Genomic DNA, 20,413 nt, shown 5'->3' with positions numbered 1-20,413 from the left:
CACTGTTGTCAACTTACCATTGAGTATTAGCCTTTTGGGATGCGGCTTTGGGTAAACAACTTTTTTTTTAAAAAAAGGAGTGGAGACTTGACCACTGGGAAGTTTCAGGACTGTCATGGAAAGAATAACTCGGCAAACTAGAGTGTTGGGACCATGCTTTGGGGAAGCAACTTTAAAAAGGGAGCAAGGGACAATTTAAATGTTAAAACAGGACGGTGATTGGTGGGCATGAGTTATGATAAGGGGCAGTAACAAATAAAAAGAGGGAAAGTTCAAGCAGCGCAGCTAGTGAAGAGCAGCCATTTTGAGAGTGCCTCATTGTAGGAGTGGGACTTTGAGGCTTTGGGTTGAGAGGATTTGGCGAGGTGGAGCATTTAAAGGTTTTTTTTCTAGAGGTTATATATTTAAGTCAAATTAGAGGTAATTAAATAAAGTAGGCATGCAGGATCAGGTGAAGGGTTGTAGCTGCATGATGTGGGAGCAGGTGAACCCCATTGTAGTTCATGATAACTACAACAGGTGTTGGTTGCCGGAAGAATTCAGACTCAAAATTGATGACTTGGAATCTGAGCTTCAAACACCGAGACACATCAGGGAGGGGGAGAGATACCTGGACACTGTATTTCAGGAGACAGTCATACCCATTAGAATAGCTGCCTCAAACTCTGCCTGTGGTCAGGGGAAAAGGGGTGTGACTGCGAGTGAGGCAGATAGCGGGATTCAAGAGAGTGTTGGTGGAGCCTCAGCCCTTGTCTCACAAGTCCAGGAACGATGAGCAACCTCTCCATGGCACTGTGGTTCAGAAACCCACTCAAGTGGGGGAAGAGAAGAGAAATGTTGTGGTAATCGGGGAATAGACAAAGTTCTCTGATGCAGGGATAGAGCATTTTGAAAGCTGTGTTGCCTGCCTGATGTCTGGGTTTGGGACATCTTACCTGACCTGCAGAGGAATTTGTAGTGGGAGGGGAAATATCCAGTTGTCATGGTCTATGCGAGTTCCAATGACTTGGGTAAAATCAGGAAAGAGGTTCTGCTAAGGGAATTTGAGGAGCTAGGGACCAAATGAAAAAAACATAACCAAAAAGGTGAAAACATCTGGATTACTATCTGAGCCATGTAAAAATTAGCACAGAATCCAGAAGGTTAGAGAGTTAAAAGCGTGGCTAAAGGATTGGTGTGGGAGAAGTGAGTTCCAATTCATGGAAAACTGGCAGAAGTATTAGGGAAGGAATAAATTGTTCAAAAGGGATGGGCTCCATCTGAATCACGATGAGACCTGGATTCTGGCGAATCTCATAATTAGGACTGTGGTCAGGGCTTTAAACTAAATAGGTGGGGGGGGGGGGGTGGGTAGTAGGTTGGAGAGAGATTGATAAAGAAAAGTTAAGAGTAGAGGGGATAAAAGTCAAGTACAAAAGAGACAGATTACTGGATTTTAAAAGCACAATGGGTATAAGGGCACTTTATCTGAATGCCCGTAGTATTCGAAACAAGGTAAATGAACTTGTGGCACAAATCAGTTCAAAGGACTGATTTAGCGGTCATTACAGTAACGCGGTTGCAGGGTGGAGAGGATTGGGAATTAAATATCCAAGGATATCAGGTAATAAGGAAGGACAGGCTGGAATGTAAGGGAGTTAGGGTAGCATTTTTAGTTAAGGATGAAATCAGGGCAATAGTAAGAGATGATGCAAGATCTAAGGAGCAAAATGATGAGTCCATTTGGGTAGAGATAGGAATAGTAAAGGGGGATAAAACACTAGTTGGAGTTGACTATAGGCCACCCAATAATAATTTTACAGTGGCACAGCCAATAAACCAAGAAATATTGGAGGAATGCAGAGAATGAACAGCAGTCATCGAAGGAGACTTTAACATGCACATAGACTGGATCCAAATTTGGATCCAAATATGGATAAAACGGGGAAAAAAATTAACAGGAAGAACAAAGTAACCAAATTTATAATTAAATCAATGCAAGAAATGAAACTTTTGGATATATGGAGGAAACAAAACCCAAAAGAAAAGGAATACTCATACTACTCGGCTAGACATAAAACATACTCAAGAATAGACCTATTTTTGTTATCAGCTAGTATGCAGGATAGAGTAAGAAAAACAGAATATAAAGCGAGAATGCTATCGGACCATTCACCCTTAATATTGACAGTAAAGCTAGAGGACATACCTCCAAGAATGTATAGATGGAGATTAAACCCCATGCTACTTAAAAGACAGGATTTTAGAGAATTTATTGAAAAACAATTAAAAATGTATTTTGAAGTAAATACGGAATCAGTGGAAGATAAGTTTATACTATGGGACGCAATGAAAGCATTCATTAGAGGGCAAATAATAAGTTATGTAACCAAGATGAAGAAGGACTATAATCAGGAAGCAGAGCAGTTGGAAAGGGAAATAGTAAACATAAAAAAAAAATTAGCAATGAAGGAAGATACAACTAAAAGAAGAGAATTGGCGGATAAAAAAATAAAATATGAAACATTACAAACATATAAGGTAGAGAAGAATATAATGAAGACAAAACAGAAATATTATGAACTAGGTGAAAAAACGCACAAAATCCTAGCATGGCAGCTTAAGACAGAGCAAGCTAAGAAAATGGTATTGGCATCAAGGAAAAAAGACAAACAAATTACATATAATCCAAAAGAAATTAAGGAAAACTTTAGAGAATTCTATGAACAATTATACCGAACTGAAAACGAAGGGAAAGAAGGGAAAATAGATGAATTTTTGACTAAAATTGAACTATCAAAACTACAAATAGAGGAAAATAAATTAACAGAACCATTTGGAACAGTAGAAATACAAGAGATAATAAAAAAATTACCAAATAATAAGACACCAGGAGAGGATGGATTTCCAATAGAATTCTACAAAACATTTAAAGACTTATTAATACCGCCCCTCCTGGATGTAATCAACCAGATTGATGAGACACAAAACTTACCAGATTCATGTAAAACAGCAATAATTACAGTAATACTAAAACAAGGGAAAGATCCACTCTCACCAGCGTCATATAGACCAATATCTTTGCTAAACACAGATTATAAGATAATAGCTAAACTATTAGCAAACAGATTAGCAGAACAGGTACCGAAAATGGTAAATTTAGACCAAACTGGATTTATCAAAAAAAGACGCACAACAGACAATATTTGTAAATTTATTAACTTAATTCATGCAGTAGAAGGAAATAAAGCACCTACAGTAGCAGTTGCTTTAGACGCAGAGAAGGCCTTTGACAGAGTAGAATGGAATTATTTGTTCAAAGTATTGCAAAAATTCAGTTTACCGGAGAAGTATATTAATTGGATTAAAGCATTATATAAGGGACCGTTAGCGAAAGTGACAGTAAATGGACATGTATCAAAGCAATTTAACTTAAGCAGGTCAACGCGGCAAGGATGCCCACTATCACCTTTATTGTTTGCGCTAGCTATACAACCACTAGCAGAATTGATAAGAATAGATAATAATATAAAAGGAATAAAAATAAAAGACAGGGAATATAAAATCAGTTTATTTGCGGATGATGTTATAGTGTACTTAACAGAACCAGAACTATCAATAAAAGAATTATATAAGAAATTGAAGGAATATGGAGAAGTGTCGGGTTACAAGATAAACGTAAATAAAAGTGAAGCAATGCCTATGAATAATGCGGATTTCTCAAAATTTAAGAAGGAATCTCCATTCAGATGGCAAATGCAGGCAATAAGATACCTAGGTGTACAAATAAACAAAAATCTAGGCCAATTATATAAACTCAATTACAATCCACTAATGAAAAAATTACAGGACGATTTAGAGCATTGGAAAGATCTACCACTAACACTGATAGGAAGGATAAACTGTATTAAAATGAACATTTTTCCAAGGATATTATACTTATTTCAGGCATTGCCAATACAACTGACAGAAAAATTCTTCAAAGAGTTAAAGAAAATAATAAGGAAATTTTTATGGAGAGGGGGGAAACCGTGGATAGCACTAGATAAATTAACAGAATGGTATAAACAAGGAGGCTTACAATTGCCAAACTTCAAAAATTATTATAGAGCCGCACAATTAAGATACCTATCAGATTTTTATCAAACAAGGGAAAAACCAGACTGGACGAGATTAGAATTAGATAAAATAGGGGAAAAGATACCTGAACACATATTATATAAATGGGATGAAAAATTGGTACAACATAGAACTTCTCCAGTATTACATCATCTCCTCAATATTTGGAAGAAGATTCATGTAGAAAGAAATAAAACAAATTATCAATTACCAAAACTAATATTGACGCAAAATAAGCTACTCCCTTTTACAATAGATAACCTTTCCTTTAGAGAATGGGAAAAAAAAGGGATTAAAAGAATAGAAAATTGTTTTTCAGGAAGAAGATTCTTATCCTTTGAACAAATGAGAGATAAGTACAATATAACTGGAGATACAGCGCTGGCATATTACCAACTGAGATCCTACTTGAAAGATAAATTAGGAAGCAATTTGAGTTTACCAGAGGGAAGTAACCTTGAATATGTGATTACAGATACAATGTTAATCAAAAGATTTATAACAAATATGTATATTAAACTGCAAGAAAAGGAGAATGAGGAAACAAATGGTAAAACTAAACAAAAATGGGAACAAGATTTAAATATAAAGATAAAAAAGGAAACATGGGAGAAATTATGTTCTGGAACGATGAGAAATACAATAAATACGAGGTTACGTATGATACAATATAATTGGTTACACAGACTATACATTACACCGCAAAAGTTAAATAAATGGGACCCAACAGTATCTGATAGATGTTTTCGATGTAAAAAAGAAATGGGAACAATTCATGCAATCTGGACATGTGAGAGAGTAGAAAAGTTTTGGGATGATCTCAATCAGATATTAAATAAAATAACAGAAAACAATATACCAAAGAATCCAGAGATCTTTCTCCTAAGTAACATAAAAAACAAAGAATTTGGAATTGATTTGGAGGATGCACAAAAAAGATTTGTTAAGATAGCCCTAGCCGTAGCAAAAAAAATGTATTATGCCAACCTGGAAATTGGAAGATAATTTGAAAATACAACAATGGTATATAGAAATGAATAAATGTATTCCATTAGAAAAAATAACATATAGTTTAAGAAATAATATTGAAATATTCGAACAAGTATGGGAGCCTTACATTAAATACAATAGCGAAAACCTACCGGGGACAAACATTACCTAAGTTGATGGAAGGAGAAGGAAAGAAAAGAATGGACTCAGTAGAATTTCTGGTGTATTTTTGTTGAATGACAACATTGTCTGACGGGTTTAATGCAACCTAGATTGTATACCTAAAATGGATGAGGGGGGGGGGTGGGGGGATGGCTTGGGAGGAGGGAGGGGGGGGGGAGAAAAAATCACTGTATATGTGTGAAAAAGAAAAAGTATACATCATGGCTAATGTGATTTATGGTGTGAAAAATAAAAAAATTAAAAAAAAAACAAAAAAAAACATGCACATAGACTGGGTGAATCAGGCTGGTCAAGGGAACCTTGTGGAGGACGTCATAGAATGGCTTTCTTGAACAACATGTTACTGAACCTTCAGGGGATCATGTTATCTTGGATATGGTCCTGTGCAATGAGACAGGTAAAATTACCGATCTTATAGATTGGGATCCTTTTGGAAAGTGATATGGTCCTGTGCAATGAGACAGGTAAAATTACCGATCTTATAGATTGGGATCCTTTTGGAAAGTGATATGGTCCTGTGCAATGAGACAGGTAAAATTACCGATCTTATAGATTGGGATCCTTTTGGAAAGTGATCACAGCATGAGTGAGTTTCTCATACAAATAGATAGTTCAGTCTAAATCATGTGTGTTATGCCTAAACAAAGGCATCGGAGGAAGAAGATGGCTAGGGTAAACTGGGAAAGCAGTCTATATGAAGGGATGGTTGAGACCCAGTGGAGGATTTTCAGAGATTTTTTCACAGCGCTCAACAAAATTATATTCCAGTTAAAAGCAAGGACAGTAACGGTGGGGGCAGCTAGGTTTGGATAACTAAGGAGATCAAGGAAAGCATCAAACTAAAAGTTAGTGTTTTCAAAGTCAGTAAGAACAGTGGGAAGCCTTTTAGAAGAAACAATGAAACACGAAGCAAGCAATAAAGAAAGGGAAGATAGATTATGAGAAAAGATAAGTACAAAATATAAAAACAGATAGTAAAAAGTTGTTTTTTCAGATATACAGCACAGTAACTGACTCACGAGCCCATCCACCCAATTGACCTACAACATTTTGAATGGTGGGAGAAAAACCCACGCAGATACGGAGAGAAAGTACAAACTCCTTATTGGCATTGTGGGTTTTGAACCAAGGTTCCGATCGCTGGCACTGTAACAGCTTTACGCTAATCGCTACACTAGCCATGAGGCCCCATTTTCTAATTATATAAAGTGTAAAAGGGTGGATAAAGTGAAAGTTGGACTCTTGGAAGATGAGAAGGGAGAGTTGATATTGGATCATGAGGAAATGGGTGAGGCTTTGAATGACTATTTTGTGTCGGTATTCACGGTGGAGGTCACATCGACCATGCCAAAGATGAATGTTATAGATGTGATGGAGGGTGAGGACTGGAATGTAATAGCTATCACTAAAGCTATCCCTTGGCCCTTATAGAATGCATCCCACAGTACTGAAAGAAATGGCAGGTTATAATCTAGGCTTTGGTGAAAATCCCAATGGATTGGAAGACACCACTATTCAAAAAAGAATATAGGCAAAAGGCAGGGAAGTATAAGCAAGTTAGTTTAACATCTTTAATTAGGGAAAATGCTTGCTATCATTAAAGAAAAAAATAACAAGGCACTTGGAGTGAAATTGATTCATCAGGCAGATGCAGCAATAGATTCAGTGAAGGCAGTTCCTGTTTGACAAATTTACTTGAGTTCTTTGAGGATATATTGAGCATGATAGATAGAGGGGAGCATATGAATATTGTTTTCCTGGATTTCCAGAAGGCGTTTTATAAGGTGCCGTATAAAAGACATATAGAAGATAAGGATGCATAGATTTGGGAGTGATGTATTAGCATGGATAGAGGATTGGTCAACTGATAGAAAGCAGAGAGTTGAGGTACAGAGATGTTTTTCTTTTGGCAATCGGTGGTAAGCAGAGTGGCAGTGTTAGGCCTGCAACTGTTCACGATATACATAAACAATCTGGAAGAGGAGACAGAGTGTAGTGTATCTAAGTTTGCTGATAACATTAAATTGAGTGGAAAGCAAATTGTGCAGAGGATACGGAGCGTGCAGAGAGATATGGATTGCTTTAAGTGAGTGGGGAAGTGTCTGGCAGTGGAAGTATGATGTTGGAAAATGGAAGGCCAGAATATTATTTAAATGGCAAGTGATTGCAGCATGCAGCTGAGCACAGGACTTGGGAATACTTGTGCATGAATCGCAAAAGATTAGTTTGCAGGTACAACAGGCTATCGAGAATGCAAATGGAGTGCTGGCCTTCATTGCTAGAGGAATTGAATTTAAGACTGGGGAGGTTATACTGGAACTGTACAAGGTACTGGTGAGACCACATCTGGAGTACTGTGTGCAGTTCTGGTCTCCTTACTTGAGGAAGGATGTCCTGGCTTTGAAGACTGTGAAGAGGAGGTTCACTAGGTTGATACCAGGGAAGAAGGGGTTGGGCTATGAGAAGAGATTGTCATCTGGGACTGTACATGCTGGAATTTAGAAGAATGAGAGGGAATCTTAGAGAAATATTAAAATATGAAAGGCATAGAGAAGATTGAGGTAGGTGTTTCCATTGGTTGGCAAAACCAGAATCAAGGGACATACCTTCAAGATTCAGGGTAGTAAATTTAGGACAGAAGATTAGAAGGAACTGCTTTTCCCAGAGGGTGATGAATCTCTGGAATTCACTACCCATTGAAGCAGTGGAGGTGAACTCAGTAAATATATTTAAGACAAGGTTGGATAGATTTCTACATAGAAAGGGAATTATGGCTCATGGAGAAAAGTCAGGTAGGTGGAAATGAGCCTATCATCAGATCAGCCATGATCACATTGAATGGCAAAGCAAGCTCAACAGGCCAAAAAGGCCTATTTGTGCTCTTATTTTTTTTAAAAATGTCCTTCAGTGATTAGGTCCTGGGCGTGTTGCATCTTTTCATGTATGATGCTACCAGATTTTCGAGCAATTGTACAATCTGCCGCATCCATGAAAAAAACATGAAAACTGTTTCAGAATGTCACAGGTGTTCAAGAATGATTAAAAATTTCCACCTTAAAACAAGATTGTATTTTCCATACTTTGCCTGGGGTTTTTGTTTCTTGTAACACATGAAATGAATGGACTTGCTCTTGGTCTAAATTGCCACAAATTCCTTAAGCAGATTCTCTAGCTGAAGTGCTGGAAATGCTGTAGCCTCGCTGCTAGACTTCACATCAGGTCTACAGTCAGAATGCAATGGGAAAGTAAACATGGCAGTTTAGAACATAACAAATAGGAGCAGGCATCTGGCCTGTCGTGCCATTCAGTGAGATGATAGGCTCATATCCACCTACCTGTCTTTTCCCATATTCTTTAATTTCCCCTACTATGTAAAAAAAAACTATCCAACCTTGTCTTAAATATATTTATTAAGGTAGCCTCCACTGCTTCAATGGGCAGCGAATTCCACAGATGCACCACCCTCTGGGAAAAAGTTCCTCCTCATCTCTGTCCTAATCTACTACGATGAATCTTGAGGTTATGTCCCCTAGTTCTGGTCTCCCCCACCAATGGAAAAAAAACTTACCTACCTCTATATATGCCTTTCATAATTTTATAGATTTCCATAAGATCCTTGTTCTAAATTCCAAAGTGTACTGTCCCAGACAATGCAATCTCTCCTCATATCCTTTCATCTCTCGAATCGATCCAGCGAACCTATTCTGCACAGTCTCCAAAGCTATCCATCCTTTCTCAAGTAAGAAGACCAGAATGGCCTCACCAGTACTTTGTAGAGGTCCAGCATAACCCCCCTGATCCTAAATTCAATCACTCCAGCAATGAAGGCCAACATTGCATTCGCCTTCTTGATAGCCTGCTGCACCTGCAAACTAACCTTTTGATTCATGCAGAAGCATAAATCCTTTTGCATGATGGCATGTTGCAAACATTTTCCATTTAAATAATAATCTGGTCTTTCAATTTCTTTCTTCCAAAGTGGATAATCTCTATTTACCAACGTTAGCTTTCAGTGCACAAGTGCTGGGACTTTACTGATGGTTTGAGGTATAATTATTTAATATGAAGTTTGACTTGAAGCATAACTGCAATAGGTTTCACAACTTGGAACCAATTTCGCAGAACCAGGCTAATAGAACATTGGCTTTAGTTCTGACAATGGTCTTTGTCCAATGCTCAGTGGACTATAAACCCCAACAGTGAAACAAATGTCCAGGAACCATCAGCAACCAGTTGTCAGGTGCTGTTTCGACCTACTTTCCCAGCAGCAACCCTCATCTTATTTGCACAACAAACTAGCAGTAGTTTTATTGCAATTCTAAGTACTGCATGTTAGTGAGGCAATACTTTTTTTTGAGGCATTCAAAAGTGATTCACTGGGCTAATTTCTGGGATGAGGGGATTGTTCTAGCAAGACTGGTTAGTTTGTATTCTTTGGAGTTATTATTCTCCAAAGAAAACAGAAGTGATTTATTGAACCACGAGATTCTGAGGGGGGTATGACAAGGTTGATATTGAGCTGTTTTCAGCAGTAGGGAGAGTCTTAAACAAGGGAACATAGTTTCAAGATAAGCAGCCAGTCATTTAAAAATTTTGAGTAAAACAGTTCTTAATTTTAAAATCTTCAATTTTTAACAGTTAAATAACATTCTTCCACAAAATTGGGGGAAGTCTAGGGGCTAGGACTTTACAATATATAATTTACAGCCAAATTGCCACTGGGGCCTCATCATCCTACTTGACAGCAAGAATGATCCATCCAACAGGAAGGATGTGGTGACTTTGGAAAGGGTACAGAAAAAAATTACCAAGATGTTGCCTGGAGTAGAGGGTATAAACAATAAAGGAGAGGTTGGACAAACTTGGCTTGCTCTCTCTGGAGAAGTTTATAAAATTATGAGTAGTATAAATAGGATGGAGAGTCAGAATCTTTCTCCCAAGGCCAAAACGTGCATTTAAGGGAAAGGGGTGGGAGGAGTTCAAAGGAGATGCGTGAGGCAATTTTTTAAAATGGAGCAGTCTCTGCCTGAACAAGCTGCCAGGGTAGTGGTGGAAGCAGAAACCATTACAGCATTTAAGATGCCTTTAAATAGACACAGGAATATGCAGAAAATGAAGAAGTATGGGTCACATACAGGCAGGAGAGATGCTGTTTAATTCAGCATCATATTTGGTGTAGACATTTATGGGGCAAGGGGCCTGTTCTCTGTGGTGTTCTGTGCTTTAAATCTGGCCCATATCATTAATAGTTTGTGGGGACCTTCAGGCAGCATGGATCCAACAACATCCAGACCAACATTGTGAGTACAAAACAAAATGGAATATTAATACAAGATATTTGAACGCATTTTATGCTCTAGTTGGATTTTATAAAGATTCTACTTCCTCAATTATTCAGACCAAGTAAATAATCATTCTCTTCTTGTCCATTGTATTGAGTAAATTGTGATGCAAGATTTTTTAACAATTAAAGTATTGCTGTACAAATTTAAATGAACAACTATTTGATCGCACAAGCGCAGCCCACATTTAAATATCGAAATAGTTATGTAAAATATATTAGTCAAACAGGAGCAATATTTGGTTAAGTCACATTCTGATTCTATCCAGAATGACTATTCCACTGCTTCGCAAATACTATTGAATCATACCTGACCAGATTCTCGGACCATGATGTTGTCACTGTGCCTGTCCCCAATCCCAAGTACATAGGTTGCTACACAGTAGCCAGCGCACGACAGAGTAAACTCCTCAATTGCTCGCTCAAGAGCATCCCTGCAGCCACGTGGAACATGAGAAAAGAAAACTCATCAGTTGGTTTCTTTTAAATTATTGATAAGTGTAGAAATAGAATTATCACTGGAAATACGAAACGGTTGGCCCACTGAGTAGGCCCGACAGGCCTTACAGAGAATAAATATAAATTTAGACATACAGCACAGTAAGATGGCCTATCGGCCCACAATACTGTGCTGCCCAATTACACCCAATTGTCCAACACTCTGGTATGTTTTCAAGGGTGGAAGTTAACCGGACCACCTGCAGGAAACCTACACAGACACTGGGAGAACCTGTAAACTTCTTACAGACAGCACTGGATTCAAACCTCAGTCACTGGCACTATTACAGCGTTGTGCTAACTGTGCTGCCCTGTTTACCTTCACACAACCTGAATGGCCATTCCTACACATATTAAATAAACGGATTCAACTGCAATACGTTAGATCAGCCAGAAGACTTTTTTTCCCCTGTTGGTTCTCACTGTTTTCCTGAAATCCAGTCTGCCTGAACCTTGCCTTAGGATTTGGCAACTACTCTTGAAGCCCTCGAAGCTGCTTCCAATTTATGTACATCAGCGGGCAGTACAGCTTAATTTGATGGGGGAGAGCAACCAACTGGAAATTTCCACCTGCTTTTGACCTGATGCCAAAGACCAAGGACCAGAATCAACGAGGAGGTTCACCCTTGACTATCCAATGATGTCCTCACCCAGATCTAGCAATAGGCCAGGAAATTGACCTTAGTCGAAGTAATAATTCTCAAATGATGGTAATGTTGGGCTGTTAACTAACATGCATCTCATATAAAGTTCCAGAAGCTAGTGAGGAAGACTGCAGTTTTGATGAGGCTGGGCTGATCTTTGTTTAGCCTGAGTGGTAAACTAGGCTGTTTTGGAGAAAGTTGAGTGTCAATTACATTGCATTTAAATTTACAAACTGGCTGACTATTTGAAGACTGAAGATTTCCTTCTCCAAGGGACATCAGTGAACCAGACACCTTTTAAATGGTAATTCAATAGGTTTCTGGTCATTGTCACCAAAGTGATTTTCTTTGAAAATACAGCGACACAAGTCTACAAAAATTTGACATCAAGAGAAAGCAATAGTTTAAAATCATTTTGACAGCAGTAAACTCGCTGTATATTTCAGCTACTACTCTTTATCCATGAACTGAATGTTCAATTTGACTGCTTCCACAAAGGCATCTGTTTTGTGGGAAAACATTACTGCAAGTCAGGATTTGCCATGGACAAAATGAATAGATTTGTCGAAAGATTCTACTAAATTCTTCCAATACCTTTAGTTATTTTTATCAAATGTGCACAAGAATTTATTTAAAACTGTAGGCAGAAAGACAAGCCACCCCATACTTCTGCTCATCTGAAATATTTTCACAATTGTCTATTGTCTATTCTGATCAATGATTTTTATTTCGCTTTGTGCATGTTTACTGTGCAGAGACCATGGCACTTAGCCAGAGAACAAATCTGCCATTATTCAATAAAACATTTGGGTTTCTATGTATTGCTTGGGAGGAGTTGGAATCCTGTTGACTCCCATAGTCACATCAAGTCCTGCACCAGCAATAAAGTTCTTGCCTTCAATAGATGAAATGGAACGTAACTGCAATGTCCTTTGAAAAAAATGAAAAATGCAGCAAAGGGATTCTGCATCATAAAGTGGGAATGTATATCTTAAAAATAACATTATCTGGGGCTGTAATGAGTACTTAGCTTGAGGCAATGTGTAGCCAGTTACAAAGCTGCAGATACTGGCAATCTCTAACAAAAACAGAAATTGCTGGAAGAACCGTCAGGCAACATCTGTGGAAAGGGCAATTTCAGATGGATATTCAATCAGAATCGATAACAATTTCATTGATGTTGCCTGACAAGATGGCACCACCAGCATTTCTATTTTTATTGATGTCTCAGTCAAGATTCAATTTATTGTCATGTAAAAAAATGTCAGTGCAATGTTGCATGAAATTTGTTTTTCATCTGCTGTGGCAAGTTTGCGAGAAATTGCCTGAAGTGCCTCTTACAGTCAGAGAAGGAGAAGCAAAAGAGTCCCCTCAGAGTTACCGTGTGTCCATGGATTCACCTCCTGCAGCCACGCAGCCCGAGCTCCAGATCCAAACCTCCGACCAGGAACCCTTCAGTACCCTCTCGCATCCTAGTTCTGATATCTGGTACTCCTTCAGCCAATCTTGAGCCAGTCTCCAGCAGACTGTAGCTCTGTGTGAATCCCTCAACTCCAGTCACCTACAGCCTGCATGGGTTCCTTGCCCCAAGTCATCAACAGCACCACCTGGGTGAGTGTTTCTTCAAACGCAGAACCCCTCACCGGTCCATCGTGAGTCATCTCCTCTGCTTCTCCTTCTCAAACAGGGGACAGTCTCCTAATTTTCTGGTGCTCTGCACCAGTCCTCCACTTCCCGGTAATCTGCAATTCCACATAGCTGCTGCCGATCATAGGCAAGGCCATCTTGGGCACAGACCCTGAGGTTGCAGTATTTTTAAATAAAATCACCAGGTAACTAAGAAGCTTGAAGACATTGTAGTAGGTAATAGACAAGTTCCTGTGTTAACCTGGTCCTTAATGTTAAAAACCATACAATCAAGACAAGTTGGTTAATTGGATTTTAAATGAGCTTGAGACGGGGAGTTGTGCTGAAGGGATGCTTTTCCCATTGGAAGTATGTGACCATGAATGTTTTGCAGGGATTGATGCCAGGATTCTTGTTCATGGTATCTATTAAATGTACGGGCATGATTATGAAGTTTGTGGTGGAATTCACAAATTGATGGTGTTGTGAAAAGTGAGGAAGATTACTGGTAACTAAAGCTGCAGCAGAATAAAGATCAGATGGAATGGTGGGTAAATGAAATTTCATCCCTTTAAGTCAGGGATTAAGTCAAACAAGGGGACACCATAGACAGTAAATGACACCTTGGGGTTCAAGTTCATAGCTCTCTAATGCAGGCATTGGAAAGAGATAGGGTTATGAAGGTTTATGGCATGCTTGCCTTCATAGTTGAGGCTTGAAGTAAGAGGTATGGATAGAATGGAATGTTAGAACCCATTTCCTCCCATTGTTAGGGTATCCACAAAGAAGGGTATACTGTGAGAGGAATGGGTCTTTTTTTTTGAAAAAGATAGACTATACCTAGAACCTGCTGCAAGAGGTGGTGATGGTAGAATTACATGCAATCACACTATTTAATAGACCAAAACATTGGAGGAAACAGGCTTAGTGAAGGAAAATGGAATCACTGCAGAAGGGCGAAGAGTTTGGCATGGATGTATGGCAATTCACAAAAGTGCTGGAGAAATTCAGCAGGTCACGCAGCATCTATAAGGAGTAAGGGTAACCAATACTTCAGAACTGAGCCCTTCGTTAATGTAGGAGCAAAAAGCAGGCAGGCATTGCATGACAATCACAGCATCTGCAAACTTTCTAGTTTAACTGGCATGGATGTAGGGCTTGTTTCTGTGCTGTTTGCCCCTGATCATATTCAACGAGCTGATCTCTACACGTTGTCTGTAGGATAGTATATGAAAAGCAGAAGCAAGTCCTATAGATCATTGTGTCTATTCAGTAAGCTTGAGTGTGATCTTTTGTTTCCAGTGATACTTTCCTGCATGAGGCTCATATCCTTCACTTCCTTTAATGGCAAACATCGAATACACTCAGTGATCTCTTGGAAAGAAAATTCCAAAGATTCATGGGTAAAGAATTATTTCTCATCTCTGTCCTAGACAGCATACCAGTAATTTTGAGGCTCTGGCTTCTAGACCGCTTAACCTATAAAACACTATCCCTTCATCTATCCTGTCAAACCCTATGATACTTTGCTTCAATGAAGTCTCCCATTCATTAAACTTGCATATAGACCCTAAATGATTAACTACTCCTCCTACTGAAAAAAACGTATCATACCATAAAGCATTCTTCTGAATCTTTGCTGCACTCCCTCAGTAATGATGCACAAAGATTCAGCATTTAATGTTTTTTTTTTCCTTAACCAGATAGGGTTTCCTCTCATTTTGCTATAATCATAAAACCATATAACCACTTACAGCACAGAACAGGCCAGTTCGGCCCTAATAGTCCATGCCGTAGCAAATCCCCACCCTCCTAGTCCCACTGACCAGCATCCGGTCCATACCCCTCTAGTCCCCTCCTATCCATGTAACGATCCAGTCTTTCCTTAAATGTAACCAATGATCCCGCCTCGACCATGTCTGCCGGAAGCTCATTCCACATCCCCACCACCCTCTGCGTAAAGAAATTTCCCCTCATGTTCCCCTTATAATTTTCCCCCTTCAATCTTAAACCATGTCCTCTAGTTTGAATCTCCCCCTTTCTTAATTGAAAAAGCCTATCCACATTTACTCTGTCTGTCCCTTTTAAAATCTTAAAACACCTCTATCAAGTCCCCCCTCAATCTTCTACGCTCCAGAGAAAAAAGCCCCAGTCTGCACAACCTTTCCCTGTAACTCAGACCCTGAAATCCTGTCAACATTCTCGTGAACCTTCTCTGCACTCTCTCTATTTTGTTTATATCTTTCCTATAATTTGGTGACCAAAACTGTACACAGTACTCCAAATTTGGCCTCACCAATGCCTTGTACAATTTCATCATAACCTCCCTACTCTTGAATTCAGTACTCCGATTTATGAAGGCCAACATTCCAAATGCCTTCTTCACCACACCATCTACCTGAGTATCAGCCTTGAGGGTACTATTTACCATCACTCCTAAATCCCTTTGTTGCTCTGCACTCCTCAATTGTCTACCATTCAATGTATATGAACTATTTAAATTTGCCTTTCCAAAATGTAGCACCTCACATTTATCTGTATTAAATTCCATCAGCCATTTCTCAGCCCACACCTCCAGCCTTCCTAAATCACCTTTTAATCTACGGTAATCTACCTCACTGTCCACAACACCACCATTCTTTGTGTCATCCGCAAACTTGCTTATCCAATTCTCCACCCCTACATTCAGATCGTTAATATATATATAATAAATAATAGTGGACCCAGGACCGAACCCTGAGGAACTCCACTAGTCACCGGCCTCCAATTGGACAAACAATTTTCTACCACTACTCTCTGACACCTCCCATCCAACCACTGCTGAATCCATTTCACTACCTCCTTATTTATACCTAATGCCTCCACCTTTTTTCCTAACCTCCTGTGGGGAACTTTGTCAAAAGCTTTACTAAAGTCCAAATAGACAACATCCACAGCTTTCCCTTCATCAACCTTTTTTGTAACCCCCTCGAAGAACTCAATCAGGTTTGTCAAGCATGATCTACCCCTGACAAAACAATGCTGATTACTCCCTATCAATCCCTGTACCTCCAAAAATTTGTAAATAGCATCCCTCAGAACACTTTCCATCAACTTGCCCACCACAGACGTCAGACTTACAGGTCTATAATTCCCAGGTTTGCATTTGGACCCTTTCTTAAACAGAGGAACCACATGCGCCACCCTCCAATCCTTTGGTACCACCCCCATGGCCAGTGACATCCTAAATATCTCTGTTAATGGCCCCACTAACTGTCCACTAGCCTCCCTGAGTGTCCTAGGGAATATTTTGTCCGGTCCGGGAGATTTATCCACCTTTATCTTTTTTAACACAGCCATCACTACCTCCTCGGTTATCCTTGTATGCTTCATGACCTCCCCACTATTTTTCTTTACTTCAACTGGTTCAACATTTTTTTCCCTAGTGAATACCGAGGCAAAGAAATCATTCAAAATTTCCCCCATTTCCTCAGACTTCTCACTCAACCTACCCTCGCTATCTACAAGGGGTCCAATTTTATCTCTCACTAATCTTTTACTTTTAATGTACTTATAGAAACCCTTTGGATTTATTTTTACTCCGTCAGCCAAAGCCTCTTCATGCCTTTTTTTGGCCTTTCTAATTTCTTTCTTAAGATTCCTTCTACACTCCTTGTAGTCCTCCTTCAACTTCTCAGCTCCCTGCTCTTTATGCCTCTTGTACACCTCCCTTTTTCTCCTAACCAAATTTCCAATATTCCTCGAAAACCAAGCCTCCCTATGACTTCCAGCCTTTCCTTTGATCCACACTGGGACATAACTACTCTGTACTCTCAAAATTTCTTTTTGGAATATCCTCCATTTTTCATTAACATCGTTACCTGAAAATATCCTGTCCCACTCAATACTCCCCAAATCCCTTCTTATTCCTTCGAAATTTGCTCTTTTCCAATCCAGAACCTCAACTTTAGGCCTCTCCTTGCTCTTCCCTAAAACTACCATTATCCATTATCGAATTGGCTTGCATGGAATTTGGATAAGGACAACTTGTTGGGCTATAGTCTCAATGTCCCCTGTTTATTCTCTTAAATCAAGCCACAAATAGGAGAGGGAGCTCAGAAATATCCAAACTATATTTGTCAGAAAATTTCCCAGTGAGGACACTATTTTGTGGGAGATCAAGGAAGAATTCAATAATGCACATTCACAAGATCGTCTACAGATTCTTTGGACACTGAAAATAAGGAATGAAAACTTACGGAGAATTCTTCTCTTTAAGCCAGTTCAGTAATGCATCTTTATTGAAGGCAGCAGTAGCAGCAACATTACTGTTGTTAAGCTGGATATTGGCTATTGTTTCCGAAGCAGAAACCACTTGAATAATACCAGATTTGTCTCCTGTTGCAAGGCAGCCATAAGGCACAACTCTGAAAAAGAAACACAAAAGGCTATATTTATGATAAAGAGGAGGCAATTTTATTTTCACCCTCAAGTCTGCATCAACCATCGAGAACTCATTGACGCTAATCCTATAAGCAGCATTATTGTGCTGTGGTCATCTCACAGGCTGATGAAGGATGCCTATTTTGATGGACATCTCTAGTCCATAAACAACAAGTATATTGTGCAAAAAGGAAACAATAGCTAAACCAAGAGTGGGATTTTTTTTTTAAAAGCAGCTACCATGAAGAAAATGCTTTAACATTCTTAGATTTTTGGTAGATCTCCACACAAGATCAACAGATGGCGCTGCATTGTTTCCACACCCTCATTCAGAATTTAAAAACTGCAGCAAGGCCAAGGAAGTCTACAGATTCCAGATGTGGAGGAGATCATCTATTTTTCCCCCTGGATTTTCTGGCACACAAATACTTCTGTGGCTTCTCTCAGTTTAGAGGAAAATACAAACAATTAAAACCTGGAATATCAAATACCTATTTGGCAAGTAGTTTACCTTCAGCTGCTAACGTTTTAACAAATTTGTGTGCCTATTCGGGATGAAAATGTGTTATTGGTGTCCAAATTTCCGGTAGATCAACAATAGTCAGTAGTGCTTTAAAACCCCTCATTGTCCATCTGAAATGATATTTCCATATTTAAGACCGATGCTGTAGAGCACATTTGTTGCCCTGCTTGCAGTAAATAATCCCTTGTTTAAACTACTCCAAATCGAACAAAACTGAGAATGGGAGATTTATATCAGGTTTATAGGAACAATTCTTCAGATTCACTTTGCTTCTCTCTTTAGGGAAAGAGACTTGATCTAAAGTATCTGTTAAGAATAAACATAATCAATACATTAAATAAAACTGCCTGTTCCTGAAATAAATGGTTTAGCTGTGGGAGATTGGGAAGGGGATAAGGAAGGCAATAAAGCCAATTAATGCCTGTGATACTGAAAAGGGAAGTGATGCTCATATTGTCATGAATAACAATTGAACCCCTTCTCTACATGTTGTTCAAAGGGTGTGTTGACACAGTTCCAGAGTACTATAACTTGCCCTCCTTGCAACTCTACTGGGCACACCTCCAACCACTTCCCCTCTGGAAGCAAACTGTGATGAAAGATTCTTTAGACCCTGAGGTCAATGGGGTCAACACAAGGGGAAAAAAACATCCTGGTTAGAAAGGCAGCTTGACAGGAGTCAAGTTGAGGACATGTCCTCAGGGTGTAGTCCATCTCATCCTGCTCCTTTCTATCAACAATTTGATTGCTGAATTTTTGCAGATTTGGTACAAATGACTGACAGATCTACAAGCAATTTTTGGCAATAAGATGTCTTTTTCCTTCCTTTAACTGCATTTTAAAATGATTTACTGATGTTTCCCTTTGCAGGGCTATTACATATTATTACTGAAATTTATAACACAAGCTCCATCCAAATGTTGTCGCTTGCTTTAATAAACAGGTCCATTCCTCTTCATCTCAAAAGCTTTTACTTTAGACCCCAAACAGGCTGCAGAGCCAAAGTGATACACGTTCCACATAATGGGTAATTTAACTTTAAATAAAAAGTTATTCAATTGCTTTTTAATGATCTCCCCACTCAAGAATAAAATATTTAACTCTACAATACTTGAGATTGCTTTGTTGTGGATGGATTAAATTCTTTAAGAATGCATCAGAGCATACTGGCTGTAACTTCATCTTCAGGAAAAAGCGTGCTCCAATTCAGTGAACACATCAAAGTTAAGACCAGGGTACCACATAATGAACCCATATGCACTACTCTAAAAGCTAACTATGCCTTAAGGCCTAATCTGCCTCCTTTTTCCGCTCAATGTTTTCCTTTCAATGTGCTTCACATTTTCAAATGGAATAACTGGAAACGTTCAAGCACATTCTGTCACAGTCAAGTTATGGCAGTTGAAAGGCAGCCGAAGGAAGTGAACTGTGGGAGACCTACCTGAGGTCTAAGCCTGCCTCCTTCCACAGCAAGTCCATCAAGTGCAGAATCTGCAGAGCCAGCATGTCCTGTCTCAGATCTGAAAACGGCAGGAACGAGAAAGCAAGTCCGTGGACGATAAGTTGTTGAAAATGATGCACCAAAAAAAATACAGATAGGCTATTCAATTCGTTTACCATCTTTGATTTAATTTTCATTTGTTTTCTATGACAGTTTAATGAAACAAAAGTTGTCTCAATTATACACAGTATCAAAATGGCCTGACTTTTGTTTTCTGATGCAGAGCCATAATTAGGTGACAATAAATGCACAGTTATGGAAGGGGCTGCTCCTTTTGTTGGAGGTGGTACTTTTTTTAATGCCCTTCATAAACTTTCAAACTGTTCTTAAACCTTGGGCTCTCAGACTTTAGAAATGAAACCTGGAACACTGCCAATGGTGGGTTAAGAAAAAAGGAGCAGACTCTGTCAAGAGCTACTGCACTTTAAGGCATCAATTTAAGTCTTGAATCAATCACGGAATAAGTAACATTAATACAAAACTTTAACCGTTTATCATTTGAGGAAATGAGAGAAGAGCCTTTGGAAGTACTACTTTTTCCTCCCTGTCATTCCAAATTCATATTTCTGCTCATCGATAAGTACAAG

The 20,413-nt window shown here is 39.0% G+C and overlaps 2 protein-coding genes across 10 annotated transcripts in view; one reads left to right on the top strand and one right to left on the bottom strand.

Moving 5' to 3' along the window:
• Positions 1-20,413, bottom strand: part of pik3cb (phosphatidylinositol-4,5-bisphosphate 3-kinase, catalytic subunit beta) — a 198,411-nt gene that overhangs the window by 8,465 nt on the left and 169,533 nt on the right. For 6 of the 7 annotated variants that reach the window (XM_069896666.1, XM_069896665.1, XM_069896667.1 and 3 more), the window contains 3 exons: positions 19,767-19,845; positions 17,619-17,786; positions 10,923-11,046 (listed from right to left, as the gene is read on the bottom strand). In XM_069896666.1, coding sequence (XP_069752767.1) covers positions 10,923-11,046; positions 17,619-17,786; positions 19,767-19,845 — 371 coding nt within the window. Of the gene's footprint in view, positions 1-7,715; positions 8,493-10,922; positions 11,047-17,618; positions 17,787-19,766; positions 19,846-20,413 lie in introns of those variants that run through there. The other variant, XM_069896670.1, reaches the window with a different exon arrangement.
• Positions 1-20,413, top strand: part of LOC138742378 (tripartite motif-containing protein 42-like) — a 62,798-nt gene that overhangs the window by 20,263 nt on the left and 22,122 nt on the right. The window lies entirely within an intron of this gene.

The sequence above is a fragment of the Narcine bancroftii genome, chromosome 9, assembly GCF_036971445.1.
Source record: "Narcine bancroftii isolate sNarBan1 chromosome 9, sNarBan1.hap1, whole genome shotgun sequence".
Classification (NCBI taxonomy): Eukaryota; Metazoa; Chordata; class Chondrichthyes; order Torpediniformes; family Narcinidae; genus Narcine; species Narcine bancroftii.
Note: the sequence above shows the minus strand (reverse complement) of the source record. Positions and strands in the feature narration are given on the sequence as shown.